The sequence below is a fragment of the Carcharhinus amblyrhynchos genome, chromosome 9 (genome assembly GCF_965287045.1).
Source record: "Carcharhinus amblyrhynchos chromosome 9, sCarAmb.v2.hapA, whole genome shotgun sequence".
Lineage (NCBI taxonomy): Eukaryota > Metazoa > Chordata > Chondrichthyes > Carcharhiniformes > Carcharhinidae > Carcharhinus > Carcharhinus amblyrhynchos.
In genome coordinates this window covers 101,278,763-101,303,719 of record NC_137332.1, presented here as the reverse complement: position 1 = coordinate 101,303,719, position 24,957 = coordinate 101,278,763, and the positions used below count along the sequence as shown (strand labels likewise).

The following is a 24,957-nucleotide window of genomic DNA, read 5'->3' as shown; positions in this document are numbered from 1 at the left end:
AACATTTATGCTCCTTCACTACATTCTCACTCCATTTGTTCCATTTGTTCTCATTCTGCTGCTCAATGTTTTCACCATCAGACATGTTTTCTTGGCCAGTAGACCATGTAGGATTCTCCAGGGTCACCACACTCCACAGCTGGAGAATCAAAGAAAATCTATTATTTTACTGTTTTTCATTTCTGCTGATTGCATCCTCTTATGGTCACTGACTGCAGTGTATTACGCATGGCCTGGAACGTGGTTCAGAGGATATGAATCTGGACCGTTGCCTACATTTATTTGTGAAATAGGATTTGTGTCGCAACTCCTGAGTTGCTATACAAACCCTATTATTTATGTTGTTACTCAAACTGAGATCAGAGACCAGTTCATGAATGTGGTCAAATATCCATTTACTCAACTTATTAATTTGATTAAATGATGAAAAGAACTGAAGATTTTCCATGATCATTGTCCAACCCATTTTATGTGCAATCAACTTTCACGGGTAGATTGGGTGGGCACATGGTGTTATGGTTGGGAGGACTGCAACTGAGTTTAGAAGAATATTGTTAAATTTTCAGAGTGGCAAATAATGGGAAATGAAGTCGGACAGAAAGGAATGTGCAGAAATTGATGTTTTGCTCCAAATACATAATCACTGAGATGTGCATCATAGCCTCCTGCTTGTCTTGCCACAAAATATGGCAAGACAAGCAGAAGGTTTATTCATCGAAGGATGGATTTGAAAAGTAGGGAAATGGTTTTAAATCTGCAGCAAACATTGTTTAGACCACACATATACTGTAAGAGTTGAGTGCACAATTTTGCACACTATGGTAAGCAGAATTGGTGGCTACGCTATTAAAAAGTGACATACAGGGTGCAGAGAAGATTTACAGAGATAATACTTGAAATTTCTGAGTGCACTTTGTTCTGATTGATCACAGATGAGATACCCTAATTTGTTAACTTCCTGAAAGTCCTTGATTTTGCTATGCCCTCAGATGAGAGGAGTTTACTGGCTGCTCTCCCACACAGCCCCACACCCTTTTTTAGGTTGCATTTTATTAATAATCTTACTTCGTCATTGACTCAAAAGAAGCTGTTTAAATTATACATTTAGATTGCATGAAAATGTATCTTGATTAACCAAGATACATTTTTGCGCATTTGAAATGTATAATTTAAACAGCTTCTCTTGAGTCAATAAACAAAGTAAGTATTTTGCTACTAAAGACATAGCACATAGATCAAATGAACATTCAGAACATGCTCACAATCTGTGAATTTAAATATCTACATAAACGATAAGCAAATGAGTGAGATTGAGGGACGAATTTGGGATAATCCAAGATCAATTGGAATAGCTGAATAAAGAGACAGGAGTTAAACCAGAAGGAAATTATCACATACACACAAGAAATGGATTTCCCATTTTGGTGACCAAATCTGATGTTCTGCATTCCTACTTTTTCCTTCAAATTTCTGCTTTAAAATTTATCCTCATTTATATATATATGTATGTATATATATATATAGATAGATAGATACTCAGCACAATCCTCATACAAGTTTCAAATTACATGACTATTGAAATGAGAGACATTAAAATTTGTTTTAAGCCTTCATTCATAAATTTTTGCATTTAAATACACAGCTTCAAAATGAAGTGACCCAGGTTCAGATTCCTCTCTCCCCCTCAGGTGAAATGTGGGATATTTAAGTTTTCAAAGGTGTCTAACCAAGTTATTCTGGATCAATGAAGCTATGAACTTGAGAGATATATTTGAAAAGTCACTCATCATCATCTGCATTCAGCTCAGAGTATATCTTTCAGGATAATTTTTTCAGGTTAACGTGGACGTTAAGAAAGAGGATGTGTTGGAACTTTTAAATTCTATCAAGATAGATAAGTCACCGGGACTGGATGGGATGTACCCCAGGTTACTGTGGGAGGTGAGGGAAGAGATTGCAGAGCCGCTGGCAATGATCTTTGTGTCGTCGATGGAGACGGGAGAGGTTCTGGAGGATTGGGGGATTGCGGATGTGGTTCCTATTTTTAAGAAAGGGAACAGGGATAGCCCAGGAAATTACTGACCGGTGAGTCTGACATCAGTGGTTAAGTTGATGGAGATGATACTGAGGGACAGGATTTATGAACATTTAAAGAAGTTTAGTATGATCAGAAATAGTCAGCACGGCTTTGTCAAGGGCAGTTCGTGCCTTATGAGCTAGTTGAGTTCTTTGAAAATGTGACTGAACACATTGACGAAGGAAGAGCGGTGGATGTGGTTTACATGGACTTCAGCAAAGCATTTGATAAGGTCCCCCACGCAAGACTTCTTGAAAAGGTGAGAGGGCAAGGGATCCAAGGGGCTGTTGCTTTATGGATCCAAAACTGGCTTGCCTGCAGAAGGCAGAGAGTGGTTGTGGATGGGTCTTTTCCTGCATGGAGGTCGGTCACCAGTGGAGTGACCCAGGGATCTGTTCTAGGACCCTTGCTGTTTGTCATTTTCATAAATGACCTGGATGAGGAAGCAGAGGGATGGGTTAGTAAGTTTGCCAATGACATGAAAGTTGGTAGTGTTGTGGATAGTCTGGAGGGATGTCAGAAGTTGCAACGAGACATAGATAGAATGCAAGACTGGGTGGAGAAGTGGCAGATGGACTTCAACGCAGATAAATGTGTAGTGGTCCATTTTGGCAGGTCCAATGGGATGAAGGAGTGCAATCAAGGGTAGGACTCTTAGCTGGGTTGAAGAGCAGAAGGATCTTGGGGTCCGGGTCCACAGGACTCTTAAATCGACCTCGCAGGTGGAGGATGTGGTCAAGAAGGCGTATGGTGTTCTATCCTTCATTAATCGAGGGATTGAGTTGAGGAGTCGGGAGGTAATGCTGCAACTTTATGAGACCCTTGTCAGACTCCACTTGGAGTACTGTGCGCAGTTCTGGTCACCTCACTACAAGAAGGATGTGGAAGCTATTGAGAGGGTGCAGAGGAGAATTACAAGGATGTTGCCTGGATTGGGAGGCATGCTTTATGAGGATAGGTTCAGGGAGCTAGGTCTCTTCTCCCTGGAGAGACGAAGATTGAGAGGTGACCTGATAGAGTTTTATAAGGTGTTGATAGGTATAGATAGGGTGGATTCTCAGAGGCTATTTCCCAGGGCTGAAATGGTCGCTACGAGAGGACACAGGTTTAAGGTGCTAGGGAGCAGGTACAGAGGAGATGTCGGGGGAAGTTTTTCACTCAGAGGGTGGTGAGTGAGTGGAATCGGCTGCCGTCGGTGGTGGTAGAGGCAAACTCGCTGGGGTCTTTTAAGAGACTTCTGGATGAGTATATGGGATTTAATGGGACTGAGAGTTATAGATAAGCCTAGTAGGCATGGATATGATCAGTGCAACGTGTGGGCTGAAGGGCCTGTTTGTGCTGCAGTGTTCTATGTTCTATAACTTTTAAAACAGAACTTTGAAGGTGAAAGTAGGAGTGCAGTACATTACTCATTAATTAAGTAATTAAGCATGAGTTCATTATTAAATATACAATGGGCAACCTTTGAGATGATTCCTAATTGAAACTGAGCCCTTCCTCAGTATTGAAGTGTGTAACACAAATATTTTTTATTGCGTATTTGCTGGTTTGAAGTCATTGAATTGCCGCTTGATTATTCACTCTGATACATCAGAAATGATCCTTTTGTTTTACTTTTATTTTCTGCATTTTGGCCTCGTCAGTGCTAACTACAGCTCAGAAGTGAATGATGGCAAAGTCAATGGAAGTCAACGCATCTCTCAGCAACCCAGCAGGATTGTCTGATGGCGAAAGAGGGAGTCCTTACAAAACGTTCAAAGTGGTCGTCATTGTGACTGTGACAGTTGCTTTAAGTTTGGTGACAATTATTGGAAACATTTTGGTCATCGTTTCTATCAAACTAAACAGACAATTACAAGCTATTAACAATTACTTTCTTTTCAGCTTGGCCTGCGCTGATATGATTATTGGCATATTCTGTATGAACCTATACACCACTTACATTGTCAAGGGCTACTGGCCTTTGGGCCCGGTGGTATGTGACTTATGGCTCACTCTGGATTATGTTGCCAGCAATGTCTCTTGTGTGAACCTTCTAGTCATCAGCTTCAACCGTTACTTCTGCGTGGCCAGGCCCTTGAGCTACCCCGTGAAGAGAACAGTGAAGGTGGCAGGGATGATGATCGTAGCTATTTGGCTGGTGCCATTTACCATCTGGGTTCCTCCCATTGTCTTCTGGCAGTTCACTGTAGGGGAGCGGACAGTTAGTGAGGGTGAGTGTTACATACAGTTCCTCAAAAATCCAGCCACCATCTTTGGCACTGCCATAGCAACCTTCTATCCCTCATCATGGTAATCCTATCTGTTCAACTTGTTGGTGCCAGCAAAAGTCGAATGAAAGAGAATAAAAAGGAGCCCGAATCTAGCAAGGGCAGCATTTCACCATCTATAGGGCAAGGCAATACAATTGAGCCAAGCAAAAACATATCAGAAGGTACTAACTGTTTATCACATGACAAACTGCAAAGTGTCAAAATAACTGGAGAAATATTAACTGGTAATGGTGGCCAGGTTCCCGGTAAATCACCTCACCCCAGTATGGTCCCATCAAACCGTTTCAGAATGAACAATCTTAAACTCACTTCCATAAAGGTAGTTAGTAAATTAGAAAAGGGTGCTGATTGTGATACCACAGCCAGAATAGTGCCAGATGTCAGCAGCAACAATAGGAATGACACAGACATCAGAGCAGACAATAACACCAATACAATTATGAGCACAGCTGCTGAGAAGAGGAAGGGAGCCGCGTCCCGAGAGAAGAAGGTGACTCGGACTGTCCTGGCTCTTCTCCTGGCATTTGTCATCACCTTGAGCCCATACTTTGTCATGGTGCTCATTTACACCGTCAGACCAAGCCGTGTTCCTGACACCGCCTGGACTATTGGATACTGGCTCTGTTATATCAATAGCATCGTCAACCCCGCTTGCTATGCGCTCTGTAATCTGACCTTCAAGAAAACTTTCAAGCATCTTCTCATGTGTCAGTGCAAGAACATTGGTGCAATAAAATAAAGAAGCAGAATTTTATGAACACTCCAGATGTAATAGTGATGGCGGCCCTCATAATATATGTAAAATGCATGGAGTTAATATCCTCATTGTATTAGAATAAGGTTTAAATCTGTGGTGTTGGTAGTGGTTGTGGTATCAAAGAATCATAGAAACCCAACAGTGCAGAAGGAGGCCGTTCAGCCCATTGAGCCTGCACCGGCAACAATTCCACCAAGGCCCTATCTCTGAAACCCCATATATTTACTCTGCTTCCGACATATACATCCTGGGACACTAAGGGGCAATTTAACACTGCCAGTCATCCTAACCTGCACACTTTTGGATGGTGCAAGAAAACTGGAGCACCCAGAGGGGAAATCCACGCAGACACAGGAGAATGTGCACGCTCCACATAGACAGTGACCCAAACTGGGAATCGAACCCAGGTCTCTGGAGCTGTGAGGCAGCAGGGCTAACCACTGTGCCACTGTGCTACCAGGTAGGGTAAAAGACATTGGTGATGTCACTGGATGGGAAACCCAGACGAGCTAGAACTCATTTCTATTGAGTTACTAGAAGTGAGTAATGTTGGCTAGGTTAGACAGACAGAAATGTTTTTGGACTCGATACTGTCTTCGGAAATGGCATAGCAAGCCATTCAGTTGAAGGATAATTGTGGATGGGCAGCAAATGTTGACGGTGCCAGTCCATGAAAGAATGGAGAGGATATCCATTGTATGTAATGTTCAAAATACGTTTCATTTAGTTCCAATAGCTTTGTAATTGTTATAAATGAAGGGTGTGCTGATTATTAGAATTTAATAATAAATGAGCTGGAAGATGAATTTTCCCAAAATTAAGAACCAGAAAACATTGTGCCAGCCTGATTAGTGAGAAATGTTTACTTTTACAACACAATAAAATATTAATTAACTAATGTAGCCGCTACTGTGTCACTCGAGGATGGGGCAGGTGTGAGAATGGTTAGATCAGATGTCTACGATATGGAGGGGATTAATGCCATGAGTACATGATTCGATTCCACCTTCCAGCAGAGGCACACTCCCCGTCTGGCTCCACATCCAATCCATACTAAAGTCAGTTAGGATCAGTAGCATCTTGAAGATCTCTGCTGGCAGCAGAAAGTCTCATGTCCTGGGGAGCAAATATTTAGGTGAACTCTGTCACCAAATCCAAAATGCATCCATGTGAAATTGTCATTTTTTTTTCAGCTATAAAGACTGTTGTTAGTTTCAATGTATTTCGCTGCGTGAGTCAGCAGGGGACAGAAATCCTTAACCCCTGAAGTCTGGATTATGACTTGATCATCCACAGTATTTTGCTTTAATTTTAGTAGTAGGTATAAAATATAGTTAAGTTGCAATAAACTCACACCTCTAATCACTACTTCATTAACAATGTCAATGAGACACACTTATGCCTTGTGGTACCAACAAGTTGTGAAAGACCTCGAACATGCAGCCTTAGAAGCACTGGGGACATTTTGCAATGTTAAAAAGTGGAGAAAAGAGAATTTTTTTTTTGCTAGAAAGTACATTAATATAACTCAGTTTAAATAAAAGGTTTCCGAAAGCGAATATGTTTGGGCTTACATGGAGAGGGTGCTTTCAATTCAAAACCTTCACAGCCTCTCAGCATCCAACTGCTCTCCAGGGCTTTCCCCCACAACCACTCAACCCATAATCATCCCTATTCTTAAACAATCTTCCCCTCTCATCACAGGTTCTCTTGTCATTAAACACATCTTTGAATTCAGCATCACGTTTTCTGTTTTGTCTCTATTTTCCAGTCAATAAAATTTACTGTACCATCCACTGTTTACTGATGGGACTCGTGTGGGATGCAAATATTCCTCGACACCTCTACATTGCCTTTTAAAATTTAACAGCCCAAAAATCAGTTTCACCACTTGCCCCACCAAGCAAATTTCGAACCAGACTTTTCACATGTAGTTAAAACTCTCCATAACGTCTCATTACAAATGCACAAATCTATTACCTTAACTTTTTATTTCTTAGGCCTCAGAGACGGTCTGTCTCTTGTAACCTTCCCCCATCTGTTCTCTCTCACACACAGCCACACACATGCTTTACATTTTTTTAATGAGGGAATACAAGCACATGAATATAAAAAAGACATTTCTGATGGAAGGTGAATGAAATGTCATATTTTTAAAGACATTTTCATTTGCTCAACCCATTTATTATTACATATAATACTTAACTATATGACAAACTGTTATATAATCTTCATGTATACGATACCAAAATATACAACAGTATTTTGGTAAAAATGATGTTAGTTCTACTCAATTCTTCAATTAACCACATCCAAGACCTTTGAATTTAAATTCTTGACCACACATCTGCAATTAAATCTCCCATATAGGCACATGGGTCATTTTCAAATCGAATGTTTTTAGTAATAATCTCTACAGGAAGAGTTCTGCATTTGTATCCCAAAAGATCTGCAAAAACTTCAAAGAATTATGGTCAGTACATATAATCATCTGTGAAAATTTGTTTGCAATATAGACTTCAAAAACTGAAAGACTCTTTTCTCACAGTTGAATTTTTTTTTTTGATGTACTGTTACTTTCCGTGAAAAACATCCTACTAAATTCTCAATTCCCATTCTATCATCCTGCAGCAAAACAGCACTAATGCCTGCTTACTGAAAGTTAGCATCATTTTAGAATGTGTTCGTTGAATCAGATGCTGCTGGAATAGGTGTAGCAATCGGTAGTCTTTAAGCTGTCAAGCACAGTCTAACACATTGCTGTGTCCATTCAAAACGTCTTTGATTCTTTTAAAGCAGTGCAGAAACTACAGTGTTGACAACTGACACATATTTGAAATAAAATCCACCCATATCAATAAATGTCAAAACTTCTCATCTTGGTTTTGGTCACTGGGGACTGCACAACTTTTTTTGTATTTGCATCATGAGGAATGTTGATTGTACCCAATGGTATGGCCTAAATAGGTGACTTTTACCTTCGCAAATTCACTTTTAACCAAATTTATAACCAAATTGGTTTATTGTATGGTGCCAAATAGTTTCTTCAAATATTGTATGTTTTCTTTCCAGGACTGAGTTAATCTTTCTGTTTCGAAATTTTTATTCATTCATGCGACATGTGTCACTGTCTGGCCAGCATTTATTGCCCGAGGGCAGTTGAGAGTCAACCACATTGCTCTGGCTCTGGTGTCACATATAGGCTGGACCAGGTAAGGATTGTATTCTGTTAAGGGCATTAATGAACCAGATTTTTTTTTCTGACAATCGACAGTGATTTCATGGGCATCATTAGACTTTTAATTTCAGATTTTTATTGAAATCAATTTTCACCATCTGCCATGACGGGATTCATACTCAGATCCCCAGAACGTTCATTGAGTTTCTGGATTAATGGTTCAGCAATAATACCACTAAGCCACAAACTCCCAATATAGGGACCAATGTAGACTACATCATTGCTTACTCCTTCAATCACTTCATTTGTTAGTCTCTGAAATGTTGCTGATGGATTATTCATACAATTGGATATTACCTTGTATTGATATAGGCCATGCAGAGTGAAAAAAAGATATTCGCTTATATCTTGCTACCATTCATTCTGATGGGACCTTACACCCCCACTGACATCACACTCCCACTACATGTTTCCCAGCTGTTAGGGGTGCATTCAACAGGAACCCTGCTTGTCAGAGGTGGGACTATAAGATCCACTGTCAGTGAGCATGCACTACCTCAAGCCGCTACGAACCACACTGCAGATGGCAGAAAATTTCTATCTGATATCAATTGTGCGCTTTCTGATAATAGGATTTGCCAGTATCTGCAAAGTAAGTCACTTTTTGTAATGCATACTGATTGTCCAACTCTTTCAATGCAACCTTCCAACAGTGGAAGTAAATACAAAGCTATCTTTGTTACTGCATTTAGTTTAAGGTAATCAATATACAGTCTTTGTGATCCATTCAGTTTCGATGCCATTACAATGGGCATAATCCAGTCACTGTGATGGGGTCTGTTGGGTCATTTTGAAGCGTGCGTTCAATTTTTGTTCAGCATCTGACCCAGTTTTACATGATTTAATCGAGATTGGTGTTGTCTTATTGAAGCTGAATCCTCCACAGCAACACCATACCGTGGCTCAGTGATTAGTACTGCTGTCTCACAGCTCCAAGGACCTGGGTTCAATTCCTGGCTTGGGTCACTGTCTGTGTGTGGTTTGCATGTTCTCCCTGTGTCTATGTGAGTTTCCTTCAGGTGGCCCAGTTTCTTCCTATAATCCAAAGATGTGCAGGTCATGTGCATTGACCATGCTAAATTCTCCCTAAGTGTACCTGAACAGGTGCTGGAGTTTAGCAACTAGGGATTTTCACAGTAGCTTCATTACAGTACCTACTTGTGACACTAATAAATAAACTTAAACTATGTGTAGACAAAGTTCTCCTTCCTGACCTACTCCAACAATTTGGCATATGTGACTGCTTTTGTAAGTAACTTTGAAATGTTTCTGGATGGTAACATAATGTTACATTTAAATTCTTAAGTACTTCCTCATTTTTCAATTTATTCAGAGCAAGGTTAATTTCAGAATTTAAAGACCCTCTTTTCTCCTCTTTTGCCAACACCTGTTTATCCCAGTTGTTAACGTATCACTTGAGCATGTTGACATGTCACACTCACTGACTTTTTCTGCAATGAACAGTCTTCGCCATATATTTCACTTCGTAACACTTTTGATCTGATAAAATCTCTAAACCTTTCCTTCAAGTGTTCACGCGAGACCGGCAACAATACAAGCAAACCATCCCTTTGCCCCTCCCCGCCCCAACCCAAATACAAATCAACAATCAACTTTCTCTTGCATTTGCCTCCAAAGTTTATTGAGGTATCTTTAAATGCCACCTTTCCTGGCTGTCTCACACACCCTACTTAATATTTCTCTGGATTTCATTCAAAAAAGAGGAGTATATTTTCAAAGTTCTGATTCACTGATTTCTTCTGAATGAGTTTGAATGGTCACCTTATTTCTTCACCACAATTGCCTCAAAAGGACTGAACCCTGTCAATTCATTCTGGGTGTGCATAATTGCAAACTTCAAGGGTAGAATTTTTCATTTCCAAACTGGAGGTGTGCTCTAGCCTATTCTTTAAAAGTTTGGTGTCACCTTTCCAGAGTACATTGTTAGTCAGGGTAATAAGCTCTTCAGCTGAATTGTTTTATTCCCAGGCTGTGCATCATTTCTTTAAACAGCTGCAACATGAACTTTTTAACCATGTCAAGATGTAACAATGTGCTGTCTTGCAATGAGGGTACCTGCAAGCATTGTATAGTACGTTGACTGACAGAGAAAAGAAGCAATAGTGGGTTGGCGAGTGGCACTGCGCACAGAATAAAATATGTAGCCTTTGCTCTGCCTCAGCACACATTGTAAAACAGAACTCAGAAAGTGCAAGGGATAAAAACAAATTGCTGCAGATGCTGGACACTGAAACTAAAAGAGAAAATGCTGGAAAGTCTCAGCAGGTCAGGCAGCGTCTAAGAAAAGAATGGCATTTCGAGTCTGGCTGACCCTTTGTCAAAGCTATAAGGCATAGAAAATGAGAGATATTTATACTGCAGAGTGAGGGAATGAAAGATGAGTCGTAGCCACAGGAAGGGAAAGGCTGTTAATGGCAGTCCATAGAGAGAATAGAAGTTGTGAATTGGCAAACGGCAGAGAAGCTGAAATCAGAGGGTAAACTGTGACAGATGAATATGTGGAGGGGGTGGGGAGAGAAGTGAAATTGAGAAAAAAGGGAGGAGGGGAAGCAAAGAGGAGAAAAAGTAAGGAAAGGAGGTAAAATAGAGGGAAAGAGTGTATTGGGAAGAAAAATAAAAAAAGACATAAAGAAATAAAATGTAGAGAGCTGATAAAAATTAAACAAAATGAAAACAAAGAGGTTTTCATCAGAATATGAATTAAAAGAGTTATTTCCCTGTGGACTCCAAAAAATTATTCATTTGTAAAACAAAAATCAAATATAGCTCAAGTTTGTGTCCCCGAACCAAACCCCAAGGTATATTGTGAAGCCAAACTAAACACCAATATTTTTTGGTGTAAATCTGAAGATAGGGTGCTTCCTTCCAAGCATAATTCCATTGACAAATTATAAATGTTTTAATTAACAACAGAGTTATGAATATAACTATCAAAGGAAACAGCTTAATTATTAAAAGTTGAACAATAAAGAAAAATAAAATGAAATCGCTCAAATCTCTAGCTTATGAGTGTTCTGTTCCAGATGGGCAACATTATTTTGTAGACTTACAAATCCAGTTTAAACACAGTTAGCAACCATAAATGTACTTGCTATAAGGAGTATGTGACAAAGTTGTCAGAGAGAGAGATTTTGAGATTCAGAGCAGCTTACAGAAATCTATTTTCAAACCAATCCCAGATAGAACACAAAAGATGTTCTTTTTGCCCAGCTACCAATCTATCTCATTCTGTTAACCACATCTTCACATGACCTTGTATACCTAAACCCACATTCTGTTGCTTTAATCAGGGCCAAGTGAAATTTCTGTCTGAACACAAATATTAATTTGCTCTCTCCGAAGTGCACACTACATGGTTAAAATCAGTAATTATCCTGTTCTCCCGGCAGCTCTTGAGCAACGTTTCCCCCCAAACATAGTGATTACTTGCAGAATAAAGCTGAATTTTAAACATTTTGCTGAAATATAAAACCCATATATACATATTTAGGAATTGCCTACTATCATTCAGCTACAGTTAAAGTGCAGTCCTCTTCACAGAAATGTGACTCCATCAATATTAAGTATCTACAATCAAAAAACATAAGAACATAAGAAATAGGAGCAGGAGTAGGCCATCTAGCCCTTCGAGCCTGCCCCGCCATTCAATAAGATCATGGCTGATCTGTCGTGGCTCAGCTCCACATTCCCGCCCTCTCCCCATAACCCTTAATCCCCTCTCTTATCAAAAACCCATGAACCCGCATCTTAAAAATATTTAGCGAGGTAGCCTCCACCACTTCAACGGGCAGAGAATTCCAGAGATTCACCACCCTTTGAGTGAAGAAGTTCTTCCTCAACTCCGTTCTAAACCGCCCCCCCTTTATCTTGAGGCTGTGCCCCCTAGTCCTACTGTCCTTTCTGAGCGGGAAGAGTCTTTCCGCCTCTATCCTATCCATCCCATTCATCATCTTATACGTCTCAATGAGATCTCCCCTCATTCTTCTAAACTCTAACGAGTACAAGCCTAGTTTCTTCAGCCTCTCCTCATAGCTCAACCCCCTCAACTCCGGCATCAGCCTAGTAAACCTCCTCTGCACTCCCTCCAAGGCCAAAATATCCTTGCGTAAGTACGGCGCCCAAAACTGCACACAGTACTCCAGCTGTGGCCTCACCAATGCCCTATATAGCTGCAGCAAGACCTCCCTACTTTTATATTCAATCCCCCTCGCTATGAAGGCCAGCATCCCATTAGCCTTCCTGACAACCTGCTGCACCTGCAAGCTGGGTTTAGATGTCTGTATTGTACAACTGGTACAAAAAATGGAAAATGCGGACAGTGATAAACAAAACCACAACCAAATTGAAAAGCTGCAACGTCCGAATCATATTTTCTCACAAATGTCCATCCTATGATTAAGAGAACAAATGGCCAACATGAGCATTAACTAGTCCTTGCTTTCTTGAGACAGGTTCAGCCACGAATTCATAGAATTAAAAAATCACATACAATTCCAATAAGTCACCCATTCACAGAATATAGGTTAGTAGGGGTGCCCTTGCTTTCACAAAATAAACAAATCTCTCTTTCAAAGTAGCCATAGCTGCATTTCTCTGCTTGAGAGTGTAAGTGCTTCACTGGGGGTTATTCATCATCTCAATTAACTCCAAAAGGGACTGGGGTTGTACTTTATGGCAAGTTGTGAATTCGCTCCAGTGACACCCAGGGAGAACATTAATGTTTCGGACACGGTTCTGTTTTTTGACTGGCATTTTAGCGTTTCCCTTCAGGGTAATATCAGCACTTTGTTGCATTCTGCCCGTGCTCTGCTATAAAGAGTTAGGTTAGCCATTTAATGGAATAAATCAGCTGCAGCTTCTAGTGTCACCACCTTCTCAATAGGTAGACAGGGAGAGCTGAGTTGTTAAGAGGATCATATTTCATGTAGATATTACAGAAGGATGTCAAGCGATTGGACCCGACTATTTTGAGCTAAACTGAAACTCCTCACGAGACTCCTCCCAATTCATCAGCCCCCATCTCAGCTTTTCAACACGTCTTTGTACTTAATTTTCTCTCGTGAACTTGCCTTATTTCTCTTAAAAATATTTATTTACTCATTCAAAGGATGTGGGCTTTGTCTATGCCAGTATTCATTGCTCATCCCTAATTTCTTTTAAGATGGCGGTGCAGAGCTCTCTTAAGTCATAATATGTTAGAGCAGATGGAGGCTATTTGGGCCATTGTGTCTGTTCTGTCATTCAATGAGATCATGACTGAATTGATGTGATATGTCACCTCCACATTCCCACCCTTATCCCCATACCTCTGTCTTAAATTGTGGACTCCTTAATCTGAGATCACGACAGTAAAGAACCTCTCAGTATCGACTCTGTGAAACCCCCTGAAAATCCCACATTTCTCAATAAAGTCGTATCTCGTTCTTCTGAACTCCAATGAGTATACGCCCATTCTACTGAACATCTGCTCATAAGAAAATCCCTCCATACCAGAGAGCAAATAAGCAAACCTTCTCTGGATTTGCCCCACTATATCATGCCCTGCACTGGGGACCAAAACAGGTCACATTATTCCAGATGTGATCTTTCCATTGCCTTGTAGAGTTTGAGCAAGACTTCCCCTTTCCTGCAGAAATAGATACCAACCTTCCATTTACTTTCTCTAATATGTGCTGAACTTGCATGCTATCTGTTTGTAATTTGCACACAAGGATGCCCAAATCCCTCTTTGCTACAGCTTTCTCCAGTCTTTCTCTAGTTAATTGATATTCAGCTCATTACGTTGAACTATCTAGTGGATAAATTCACATTTTCTGACCTGATATTCTATCTGCCAAGTATTGCCTGTTCAGTTAACCTGTCTATACCGTCATTGGTGCTGTCATCATTGTTGGTCTCATGGTCTGGAATTTCTTTCTAAAACTTCTTGAGCTTGGGTCACTGTCTCTGTGGAGTTTGCACATTCTCCTCATGTGTGCATGGGTTTCCTCTGGGTGTTCCAGTTTCCTCCCACAGTCCAAAGATGTGCAGGTTAGGTTGATTGGCCATGCTAAAATTGCCGTTAGCGTCCTGATATGCATAGGTTAGATGGATTAGTGGGTAAAATATGTAGGGATATGGGAGTAGGACCTGGGTGGGATTGTGGTTGATGCAGACTTGATGGGCCGAATGGCCTCTCTCTGCACTCTGAGGTTTCTATGATTTCTATGATGACTCTCTCCTGTCCTTAGAGCTTCCACTTTGTGCTTTCGGTCACCAGCCTAGGCTCCCACCATGAAAACTGATGCGAAGTATTTAGATTAATCCCTATCATTTCTTGGTTCCCTGTGTTTATTCCTCCAATTCCATTCTGTCAGGGCTTACGTTCGCTTTGACCTCTCTCTTCCTGTTTATATATTTAAAGAAGCTGTCACTGTCAGTTAGTATGTCACTTGCTAGTTTACACTCATGGTTGACTTTCTCCATCAGTATTATTTTTAGTCATCCCTTGTTGGTTGTAAAATCTTTTCAATCCCCTGGTTAACCACAAACATGTTCTAAATATTTTTTTTCCATCAACTTAATAGTATCTTTAACTTTCTTTGTTAACCCCTTCCTATAATCCTTCTGCCTCACTGAGAATTAGCTTTGCTGTGAATCATTAACTATTCCCATAAACAGTATAATTTGGATAAGTGCGAGATTATTCACTTTGAAAGCAAAAACAAGAAGGCAGATTCCCACCTGATTGACTGCACATTTGGAGAGGGGAGTGTGTAGGGGGAACTGAGTGTCCTTATGCATCAGTAACTGAAGGTAAGCATGCAGGTGCAGCAAAGAAGGCAAATGGCATGTCGGCCTTCATTGGGAGAGATTTTGGGAACAGGCTTGTGTTGTTACAAATATACAGGGCCTTGGTGAGGCCACATCTGGAGTACTGTCTGCAGTTTTGGTCTCCTTTTCTGAGGAAGGATGTTCTTGCTCTCGCGGCAGTGCAAAGAATTACCAGGCTGATTCTGGGATGGTGGAATTGATGTATGAGGAGAGATTGACTAGGTTAGGATTGTTCTCACTGGATTTAGATGAATGAGGGGGAATCTCATACAGGCTTATAAAATTCTAAGAGGTCAAGACAGGATAGATGCAGGAAGGATGTTCCCAATGGTGGGGGAGTCCAGATCCCAGTGGTGGGGGAGTCCAGATCCCAAAGGTGGGGGATTCCAGAACCAGGGGTCACCGTCTGAGAATTCAAGGTTGATGATTTAGGATGGAGATGAGGATGCATTTCTACACTAAAGATTGGTGAGTCTGTGGAATTCATAACCACAGGAAATAGTTGATGCCAAAACATTGAATGCATTTAAGAGGCAGCTGGATATAACACTTGGGGTGAATAGGATCAAAGGTTATGGGGAGAAAGCAGGATTAAGCTATTGAGTTGGATGATCAGCCATGATCTTAATGAATAGTGGAGCAGGCTCAAAGGGCCAAATAACCTCTTCCTGCTCCTATCTTCTATGTTTCTATGTTTTCCTGCAGTAAGTGACTCCTTAACTGATAATGCAATGCCCCCTATTACCCCCTCCTCGATCTCGGCTGAAGATTCTATACCTCGGAATATTGGGTTGTCAATCATGTCCTTCCTTCAACCATGTTTCTGTAATGGCTACAATATCACCCTTCCAAGTGTCAATCATTGCCCTGAACTCATCCGATTTACCTAAAATGCCCCTGGTGTTAAAGTAGAGGCCATTTAGCCTGGCTTTACTCCTTTGAAAGTTAATACAGCTGTAATTCCTCTGACTTGTTTTACTGAAAGATTCTGCGCCCTTATTCTGCTCATGGTCTATGTCCCCTTCCTCTGCCAAATTAGTTCAAACTCCTCGCAACAACATTAGCAAAGTGCTATTTACCCCTATGACAATCTGCATATCACTCAGGAAATAATAATAAATTCTGTTGTTTAATCTAATGCCAAGACCCTCAAACTCTCTATGCAGAATTTCTTTCTTTGGTCTATTTATGCCCAAGTCAATGGGATTCTCTCCTCCCACTGCAAGCTCCTCTTCAGCCCAGAGCGGATATCCCAAACCCTGGCATTAGGCATACAACACAGCCCGTCGATTCTTGCACCTTCCTATGAAGAACTGTGTTAATCCCTTCCAATGTACTGTGCCCAATACCATCATATTCTTATATGCTCTGCCAACTTAAGGGTTATGGGGAGAAAGCGGGAAAGTGGAACTGATTCACTTCAGATCAGCCATAATCTTGTTGAATGGCAGGGCAGGCTCGAAAGGCTAGATGGCCTACTCCTGCTCCTATTTCTTATGTTCTTAACTTGAATGGCATTCTATACAATGGTGCTATGGTCAGCCAGCTCATCCAAAATGCAGCCCCACTCTCATCCAAACAAGCCAAGAGAGCCTTCAAACCTCTTGAACAATTGCAGACGCTGACTGTCCTTAATTTCTGCCCCCCTTACCCACCTCAGCTATAGTCACCCCATCCTTTCCCTGATTATTTTCCAAATCAGAGGATTCTGTTATAAGGGAAGTGAATAACTCCTGAAACAATGCATAGGGGTAACTTCCACCCTATCTCCTGTCTTGCAGCGTCCACAGCTCCGCCTCCAGCTTAATGAACCTGAGGTACATCTTCTCAAGCCACAAAAAACTAACCACAGGAATGCTTGCCCTGGATCACACTAATCAGAAGGGCCCTCATGCTGCAGTGAAGATGCATCAGTTAGCCTGCCATACATGCGGTATTTAATTATTTTCTCAATAATGTTAATCATTGTTTTCTTTTAGATAATATTAATCTGAACACAAACTCCAGCACTATTTTACACCTTTCAAAAATAAACCTTCACTACCTGCAGTTGAGTGTCGAGGTCATACCATTGGCTCACTGGACACAAGGCTGTAAATGCGTTTGGCCACAAGGGAGTGTGCTTGTTTGTTTTTCAGCCCAGGAACACATTCCACACATTGTCAAATGAACACACTGCCACTAAGGGCCCGACTTTACCAACAATTTGCAACTATTTTCGGGTACGAAATCATGGTAAAGAGGGGTGTGAGGCCTTTATCGCGATCTGCACCCAAGTCTGTGCAGGTTGCCACTATACTAAGACCAGCGAGTGACGAGGATCTGCTCCGTGCCCAAATGGGGCGCAATGATGATTTAAACGTATTTGCACGCATTTGCATTGAATTAATGAACTGCCCGTCCAACTCTATCAGCATTTCCCCCTTTACCACTTTGTTTTACGAATCCGGAACCGCACTTTTAGGGACCTGCTGATTAAAAGTCTGAGTCAATACTCCAGCCTCTGAAGAGCACTTTCAGTGTTTCCAACAGCTCTCTGACTCAGATCAGTGTGGGGTGGGGATGGAGGCGGGTCAGATCATTCTCTGATTGGAAGGGGGAAGAGGGGAGTGAGGTCAGAGCATTGTCTGATTGCGGGGGGGGGGTGGAGGAGGAGAAAGCGGGTCAGATGCGGTTCAGGTGAGGTCCCAGAGGACTGGAGGGTAGCTAATGTGGTACCTCTGTTTAAAAAAGGTAGTAGGGATAACCCTGGAAATTATAGACCAGTGAGTTTGACATCGGTGGTAGGGAAATTAATGGAAAATATACTTAGGGGTAGGATGTATGAGCATTTGGAGCGTTGCGATCTGATTAGGGATACGCAACATGGCTTTGTTAGAGGGAGGTCTTGCCTTACGAATCTGGTAGAATTCTTTGAGGAGGTGACAAGAACAGTTGACGATGGGAGAGCCGTTGATGTTATCTATATGGATTTCAGTAAGGCGTTTGACAAAGTCCCTCATGGTAGGCTGGTAGAAAAGGTTAAGGCGCATGGGATACAAGGACAGGTAGCTAGGTGGATTGAGAACTGGCTGGGCAATAGGAGACAGAGGGTAGTTGTAGAGGGGACCTTTTCGGGCTGGAGGCCAGTGACCAGTGGTGTGCTGCAGGGCTCAGTACTGGGACCTCTCCTCTTTGTAGTATACATAAACGATTTGGAAGAGAGCGTAGGTGGTGTGATCAGCAAGTTTGCGGATGACACCAAGATGGCAGGGTTGGCGGGTACTGAAGTGGAATGTCAGGTGATACAACAGGATATAGATAGGTTGGTACATTGGGCAGATAGGTGGCAGATGGAATTTAATCCTGACAAATGCGAGGTGATGCATTTTGGAAGGAATAATGCAGAGAGGAGCTACGTGATAAAAGGTAGACCGATTAGGAGTATAGAAATACAGAGGGATCTGGGAGTGCAGGTTCACAAGTCTATGAAGGTTGTGACACAAGTGGAGAAGGTTGTGAGGAAAGCTTATGGAATGCTAGCCTTTATAGGAAGGGGTATAGAGTATAGGAGCTGCCGTCTAATGCTTCAGTTGTATAGAACGTTGGTTAGACCGCATTTGGAGTACTGCGTCCAGTTCTGGTCACCTTACTACCGGAAGAACATGGAAACTCTGGAGAGGGTGCAGAGGAGGTTTACCAGGATGTTGCCTGGCATGGAGGGACTGAGTTACGAGGAAAGGTTGGAGAAACTGGGACTTTTCTCCTTGGAAAGACAGAGATTGAGGGGAGACATGATAGAGGTATATAAGATACTGAAGGGAATAGATAGAGTCAATAGTGATAGGCTGCTCCCTAGATTGGGTACAATTACGAGAGGTCATGGTCTAAGGGTGAGGAGGGAGAAGTATAATTTGGATGTGAGAGGAAGGTTCTTCACGCAGAGGGTCGTGGGGGTATGGAACGCGCTACCGAGTAGGGTGGTGGAGGCAGGAACGTTGGACTCGTTTAAGGTTTACTTAGATAGACACATGAGTGAAACGAGGATGGAGGGATATAGTAGGGGGTATTAAATAGGGTCAGAGCCTCGGGAGACACTGGAAATGCAGACTTGTAGGTTAACGTTTTTGTCTTTTTATTCCGCAGGTGGAGGTCCACCTCGTTGTCAAACGAGGGGCATGCACACAGTGGGTCGTGCGTGGGCTGCTCTTGGAGGTTCCAGGAGTGGCCTAGTACTTTGTGTCGGTGTGTGTGCTTGATCCTGGACCGGTAGACAGGCGCCGCAACAGCTCGGTGACTAGCACTGCTAGCTGTGCAGATACATGGATTTGGGCCTGTGTCTGTGGGAGTTTGCGTATTCTCCCTGTGGTTGTGTGGGTTTCCTTCGGGCGCTCCGGTTTCCTCCCACACCCCAAAGATGTGCTCTTAGGCTGATTGGTATACCAAATTGATACTATTCTCCCCTGAATCTGGCTAAGTTAGGGGTTCCACTCACATACACGCAGGGCTGGGTAGGTGTAGGAGGATGCGGCGGCGTGGGCTCGTTGGGCCGAAGGGCCTGTTTCCCGTGCTGGGTTGTTCTTTGTTCTTTGTATGCATCTCAGGCAGGAGAATGAGGGGGAGGGCTGTTCGTTGCCTGGTGGTAGGGTGAAGGCTGATCATGTCTGGTGGTGGGGGGGAGGAGGCAGGTCAGTTGTACTTCTGAAGTGGAGGGGGAGTGAGGCCAGATCATTCTCTGGGGGAGGGGTGTGAGGTAAGTTCGTTGTCGGGGGGGGGGAAGCGGGAGTGAGGCCAGACCGTTGTTGGGGGCAGAAGGGAGGTGGGTCAGATGGATCTCTGGTGGGGGTGCAGGGGGTTTTGCTGCCACTCTGTGGGCGGTCAGTAGGGGGAAGGGGAGACAGGGATAGTGATCAGTCTGGGTACTGGGGGGATGGATAAGGTGGGGTAGTGATGTGTGTGTGTGTGTGTGTGTGTGTGTGTGTGTGTGTGTTCCTTATCCACCACAACCGCCCCCCCCCCCACTTCCCACAACATCATTGCCCCCTTATCACTCCCCCACTACCCAGACTGATCACCATACCTGCCCCCTTCCCCCCCATCGATAGCCTGCAGAGTGGCAGCGAACCCCCTGCTTCCCTCACCAAAGGCCCATCTGCACCCCCTGAGATACATCCTACCCGCCTCCCTCCTCCCCCACCCCTCCCCCCAAAATATACTCTCAGTCCCGCTTGTCACTCCCAGGCCGCTTTCTCTTCTTTCTGCAGCTCAGGAGCGATCTGACACGGGTGTGCTTTTTCCAAGTATTTTCTAACTGCGTATGCGCAGTTCAGAGCTCTGATCGTTCCAGCAGCGCTAAGGCCTGACCACAGCGCAAATGGGACTGGAGATGGCTGAGAGCGTATTGGGGAACGTGAAAGTGGATTTCTAAGTCGGATCTGGACTATGCTCAGAACCAGCACTTAGAATGGAAATGGTAAAATCGGGCCCTGGGCGTCAGATTGGAAGGAGTTAACTGAATGTGTTTGTTCAGTGACTATGATTAATATCAGTCTCTGTAGAACAAATTTGAATCTCTGGGGGTCTCAGCCTTCTATACATAAAGGCTCTTTTTGTTGTGTTTTATCTCTTAGTATGAGTTGGAGCTTCATCTCCAGCAGTAACCAGGATCAGTGGCTCCAGAGGAATGGGCCAGTGGAAGATAACCTTCTTCATCCTTGAAATAGAACAGATTTTCTATCCTCTCCTTGCTGCCATTGGCATTCCTGGTAAGTCCCAACATCTATCTATTAATTCTATAATCCACGTTTCGCCACATTAATCTTCTCATCCTGTTTATCAGTAGATTCAGCTCTGAGGTAGATTCATTGAAACTCTTGTGTTCTGCGTTTGATTTGATTGGATTCTAACACAATATTTGCTTTGTTCTGAACTTAAAGAATGGTAAATCCCTCCTTTTTAACATTTCCCTCACCTACTGTCTGCTTCTTGACTTTAAGAAATTCCCCACATCTCTAATACAGATCAGAAATCCATGTTTGGACTGAGATGGACACAGTAAGGAGTGTCACAACACCACATTAAAGTCCAGTAGGTTTACTTGGTATCACAAAGCTTTGTAGCACTTCTCCATCAGATGAGAATCACCTGAGTAGAACCAATTCAACATTTAGAGTCAACAAGGTTTACAGCATGGAAATAAGCCCTTCCGCCCAATTTGGCCATGCCACCCCTTTTTTATGATGTGGATATGCCGGTGTTGGACTGGGGTAAACAGTGTTTACTTCCTGAACAGTGCCTCAATTTTGTTATGCTCACAGATGAGGGAGAATTTGCTGGCTGCCATTATTTATTAAATGCCCTCTCCCACACACACACACCTATGCCCCTTTGTAGGTGACAACCAGCTTAATTTAATAATGATCCCATTCTCATGTTACATTTTCCCAATCCAAATTTATTTACTTTTAGTATCAGTCAATTTAACCAGGTTCTCTTGAGTCAATGGTAGGGGCAGGTTTATTAGCTACTAAAAATGTCGTAACTGGATCAAATGATTCAACCTTCAGTACAGACTGATCATACGAGAATTTAAATATTTATATAGAGGATAAACAAATGACTGGAAGAACTAATCCTTGGATTTTCTATGCATCCATTATATTGGATGATTCCATTGAAGCTAACTTTGGCAGGTGAGCAGTTAGTTTAGTGACAAGAAAAGCTGTTGGCCATCTGTAGCTTATATTTCCCCTGAAATAGCATCAGGAAAGGGGGAGATGGAGGGAGAGAGATGAGAGAGGGTTTTTTTTGCTTGAAAGATTTGTGCGGTGTGACTATCCTTTGCCTCTTATCGCTCGGCTACCCTCACACTGACACACCAGCTAGAACATACATAACAGGTCTGTGTTTTTTTTAAATCCCTGCTCCCTTGTATTCTGAGTGGGAAAAAATATAAGATATCTTTCACCCCAAATTCAGTTTTCTTTGGAATCAGACCATTTCCACATTCTGCAACATCAGTCAGCAGGGGATGGATTTTGAATGTCAACACAATGTCTTCCTTTATGCTCTCTTTTGCGCAGTGCTTGTTTGCCTTTCTCACCTTTACCTGAAAGTTGGCCTTGTATTCCACAGCACTGTGTCTCATTACAAATTCCAGAGTTCCACTTAAAGACTTTAAAAATCAATGTGTTGCTCCATGACAACGTTTCAGTCTGGGTCTCATTTTTTTTGAATAAAGAAAGTTGGACGGTAACCTGAGAGCGCTATTTAAAATTACAAAATGTTTATATTAGAAAAAAATACAGGGAGAATTCCCTCTGTGGGCAAGATTTGTTTTAGAACCTTCAATGTAAGATAGTCATCAAAAGAAATCCGACAAGGAATTCAGAAGAATCTTTCTAACCCAAAATATGCTGGGAACGTGAAACGCCATGATGTGGAGATGCTGGCGTTGGACTGGGGTAAACACAGTAAGAAGTCTCACAACACCAGGTTAAAGTCCAACCAGTTTATTTGATAGTAAACCTACAAGCTTTCGGGGTTTGCCCCTCCGTCAGGCGAGTGGAGAGTGGAGGCAGCAGAACTCTCCACTCACCTGAGGAAGGGACAAACCTTGTGGGCTTACTATCAAATAAACTGGTTGGACTTTAACCTGGCGTTGAGAGACTTCTTAACGTGAAACGCCACAGTGAGGTCTTGAAGCAAATAGGATAGATGCATTTAAGGGGAAAATAAATGGTTTTGCTGATAGATTAGGTAAGAAAATAATGTTATGAGACCAAATGGGCTTATTCAGCTGACAACTGAATGGAAAATAATACTGAACCATATCAAGGTTTACCTAAAATTTGCACAGCTATTATCATTGTACCTGGAAGTAAACACATAGTACAGGTATTTTTAGAGCTTCAGGCTGTTGGTTGTATATTCCTCGATTCAAGGCAATGGCAGGACCCATCTGCACTGTCCAACTGTGTGTGGGAAGATCGATATCAGAATGAGATGGGAGAAATGTAATGGTTCTTCATGATGATCTGTTACAAGACAGACTGTTCACAATGTCCAAAGATGAATAACATTTCTTGAATGATCAACGTTTCTTTTAAAGAAAGGAAGTAGGTGACTGCGGGAAAGATTTTATGTATTTTGCGTTCAGGGTTTGAAATGCGCTCTCTGACAGGAAAAGGTTGACTCAACAACTTCAGGGAATTAGAAATATAACTGAATGAAAAATAATTTCAAGACACGGGAAGGAGTCGCTCTGGGTTATTCTGTCAGCAATGTCTCTGGTATGAGCCTTCTACTCATCAGCTTTGATCGCTATTTCTATGTGACCAGGCCCCTGAGCTACCCCGTGAAGAGAACAGCAAAGGTGGCAGCGATGATGATCGTAGCTATTTGGGCGGTGTCTTTTATCATCTGGGTTCCTCCCATTCTCTGTTGGCAGTTCATCGTAGGGAAGCGGACAGTGCACGAGGGTGAGTGTTACGTACAGTTCCTCTCAAATCCAATGATCATATTTGGCACTTCGGTAGCTACCTTCTATACTCCTGCACTCATTATAATTATCCTGTCTGTGCAAATAATGCGAGCCAGCAAAAGTCGAATGAAAGAGAATAAAAAGGTACCTGAATCTACCGAGGGCAGCATTTTACCCTCTCTAATGAAAGGCAATAGAATGGAGCCAAACACTAATAAGATATCAGGTGGTGCCAGTTATTTGGCACATGGTAAACTGATAAATGTCAAAATAACTGGAGGAACAATAACTGGTAATGGTAGCCAAGAGGTGACACGGATTCTCAGTAAATCACCTTGCTCCAGTGTAGTCCCATCAAACCATTTCAGAATGAACAGCCCCAAACTCTCTTCCATCAATCTGGATCGCGCTTTGAAAGAGGAGGCAAATTTCAATGAATGGAGAGGCCAGCTTTAGTGATAAGAGTAATCTAAGAATCTCAGCCAAGTGAAAATTAATCATCGTTCATCTCACTGTTGGTCAAAATATGAGCTGCCCTAAAGGGGAGATGGAGGAAGGAAATTTCAGATGATTGTTTACCTTTTGAAGGATGAAACAAGCCAGATGAGAAGAACGAATCAGATATAGGGACAAATTCAGGATAAATCAAGTTGAATTAGAATAGCCAGGTTAAGGAATAGGTGTAAAACCAGAGGGAAGTTATCACCTACACAGGAGATGGATCTCTCGATTTGGTGACCAAGTCTGATGTACTGCATTCCTACTTTTGCCTTCAAGTTTCTGCTTTAAAAGTTATACTCAGCACAATCCTCATACAAGTTGCAAATTAAATGACTATTGAAATTAGAGAAATAACAAACTGTTGTAAGCCTTTGTTAATATAACCCCATAAGTTTCTGCTTTGAAACACGTGACTTCGACATGAAGTGACCCAGCTTCAGATTCCTCTCTCCCTCTCGGGTGAAATGCAGAACATTTTAGTTGTCAAAGGTGTTTAACCGAGTTATTCTGGATCAATGAATATCTGAGCTTTGAGGAATATATTTGAAAAGTTGCTCATCACCATCTGCGTTCAGTTCCATGCAAGTAACAAAGGATGAATTTATAATTATATGTACTTTGAGATGATTCCTAATTGAAATTGAGCCCTTCCTGCCAAAGGTATTAAAGTTTATAAGAACAGATAGCTTTTTTCATGTAATTATTGGTTGAAAGTCATTGAGTTGCCGGTTGACTATTCACTCTGATACATCAGAATGATTCCCATTTTTTTTCTGCATTTTTGCCTTGTCAGTGCTAACTACACATCAAAAGCGA

General features: G+C 42.1%; 1 protein-coding gene across 1 annotated transcript; it reads left to right on the top strand.

Moving 5' to 3' along the window:
• Positions 1-3,643: 3,643 nt before the first annotated feature.
• Positions 3,644-5,089, top strand: LOC145348493 (muscarinic acetylcholine receptor M2-like). The gene is given in 2 exon segments (XM_080196680.1): positions 3,644-4,356; positions 4,359-5,089. Coding segments are annotated over 2 exon segments (1,344 nt in total). The 5' UTR covers positions 3,644-3,743.
• The last annotated feature ends 19,868 nt before the right edge of the window (positions 5,090-24,957 follow it).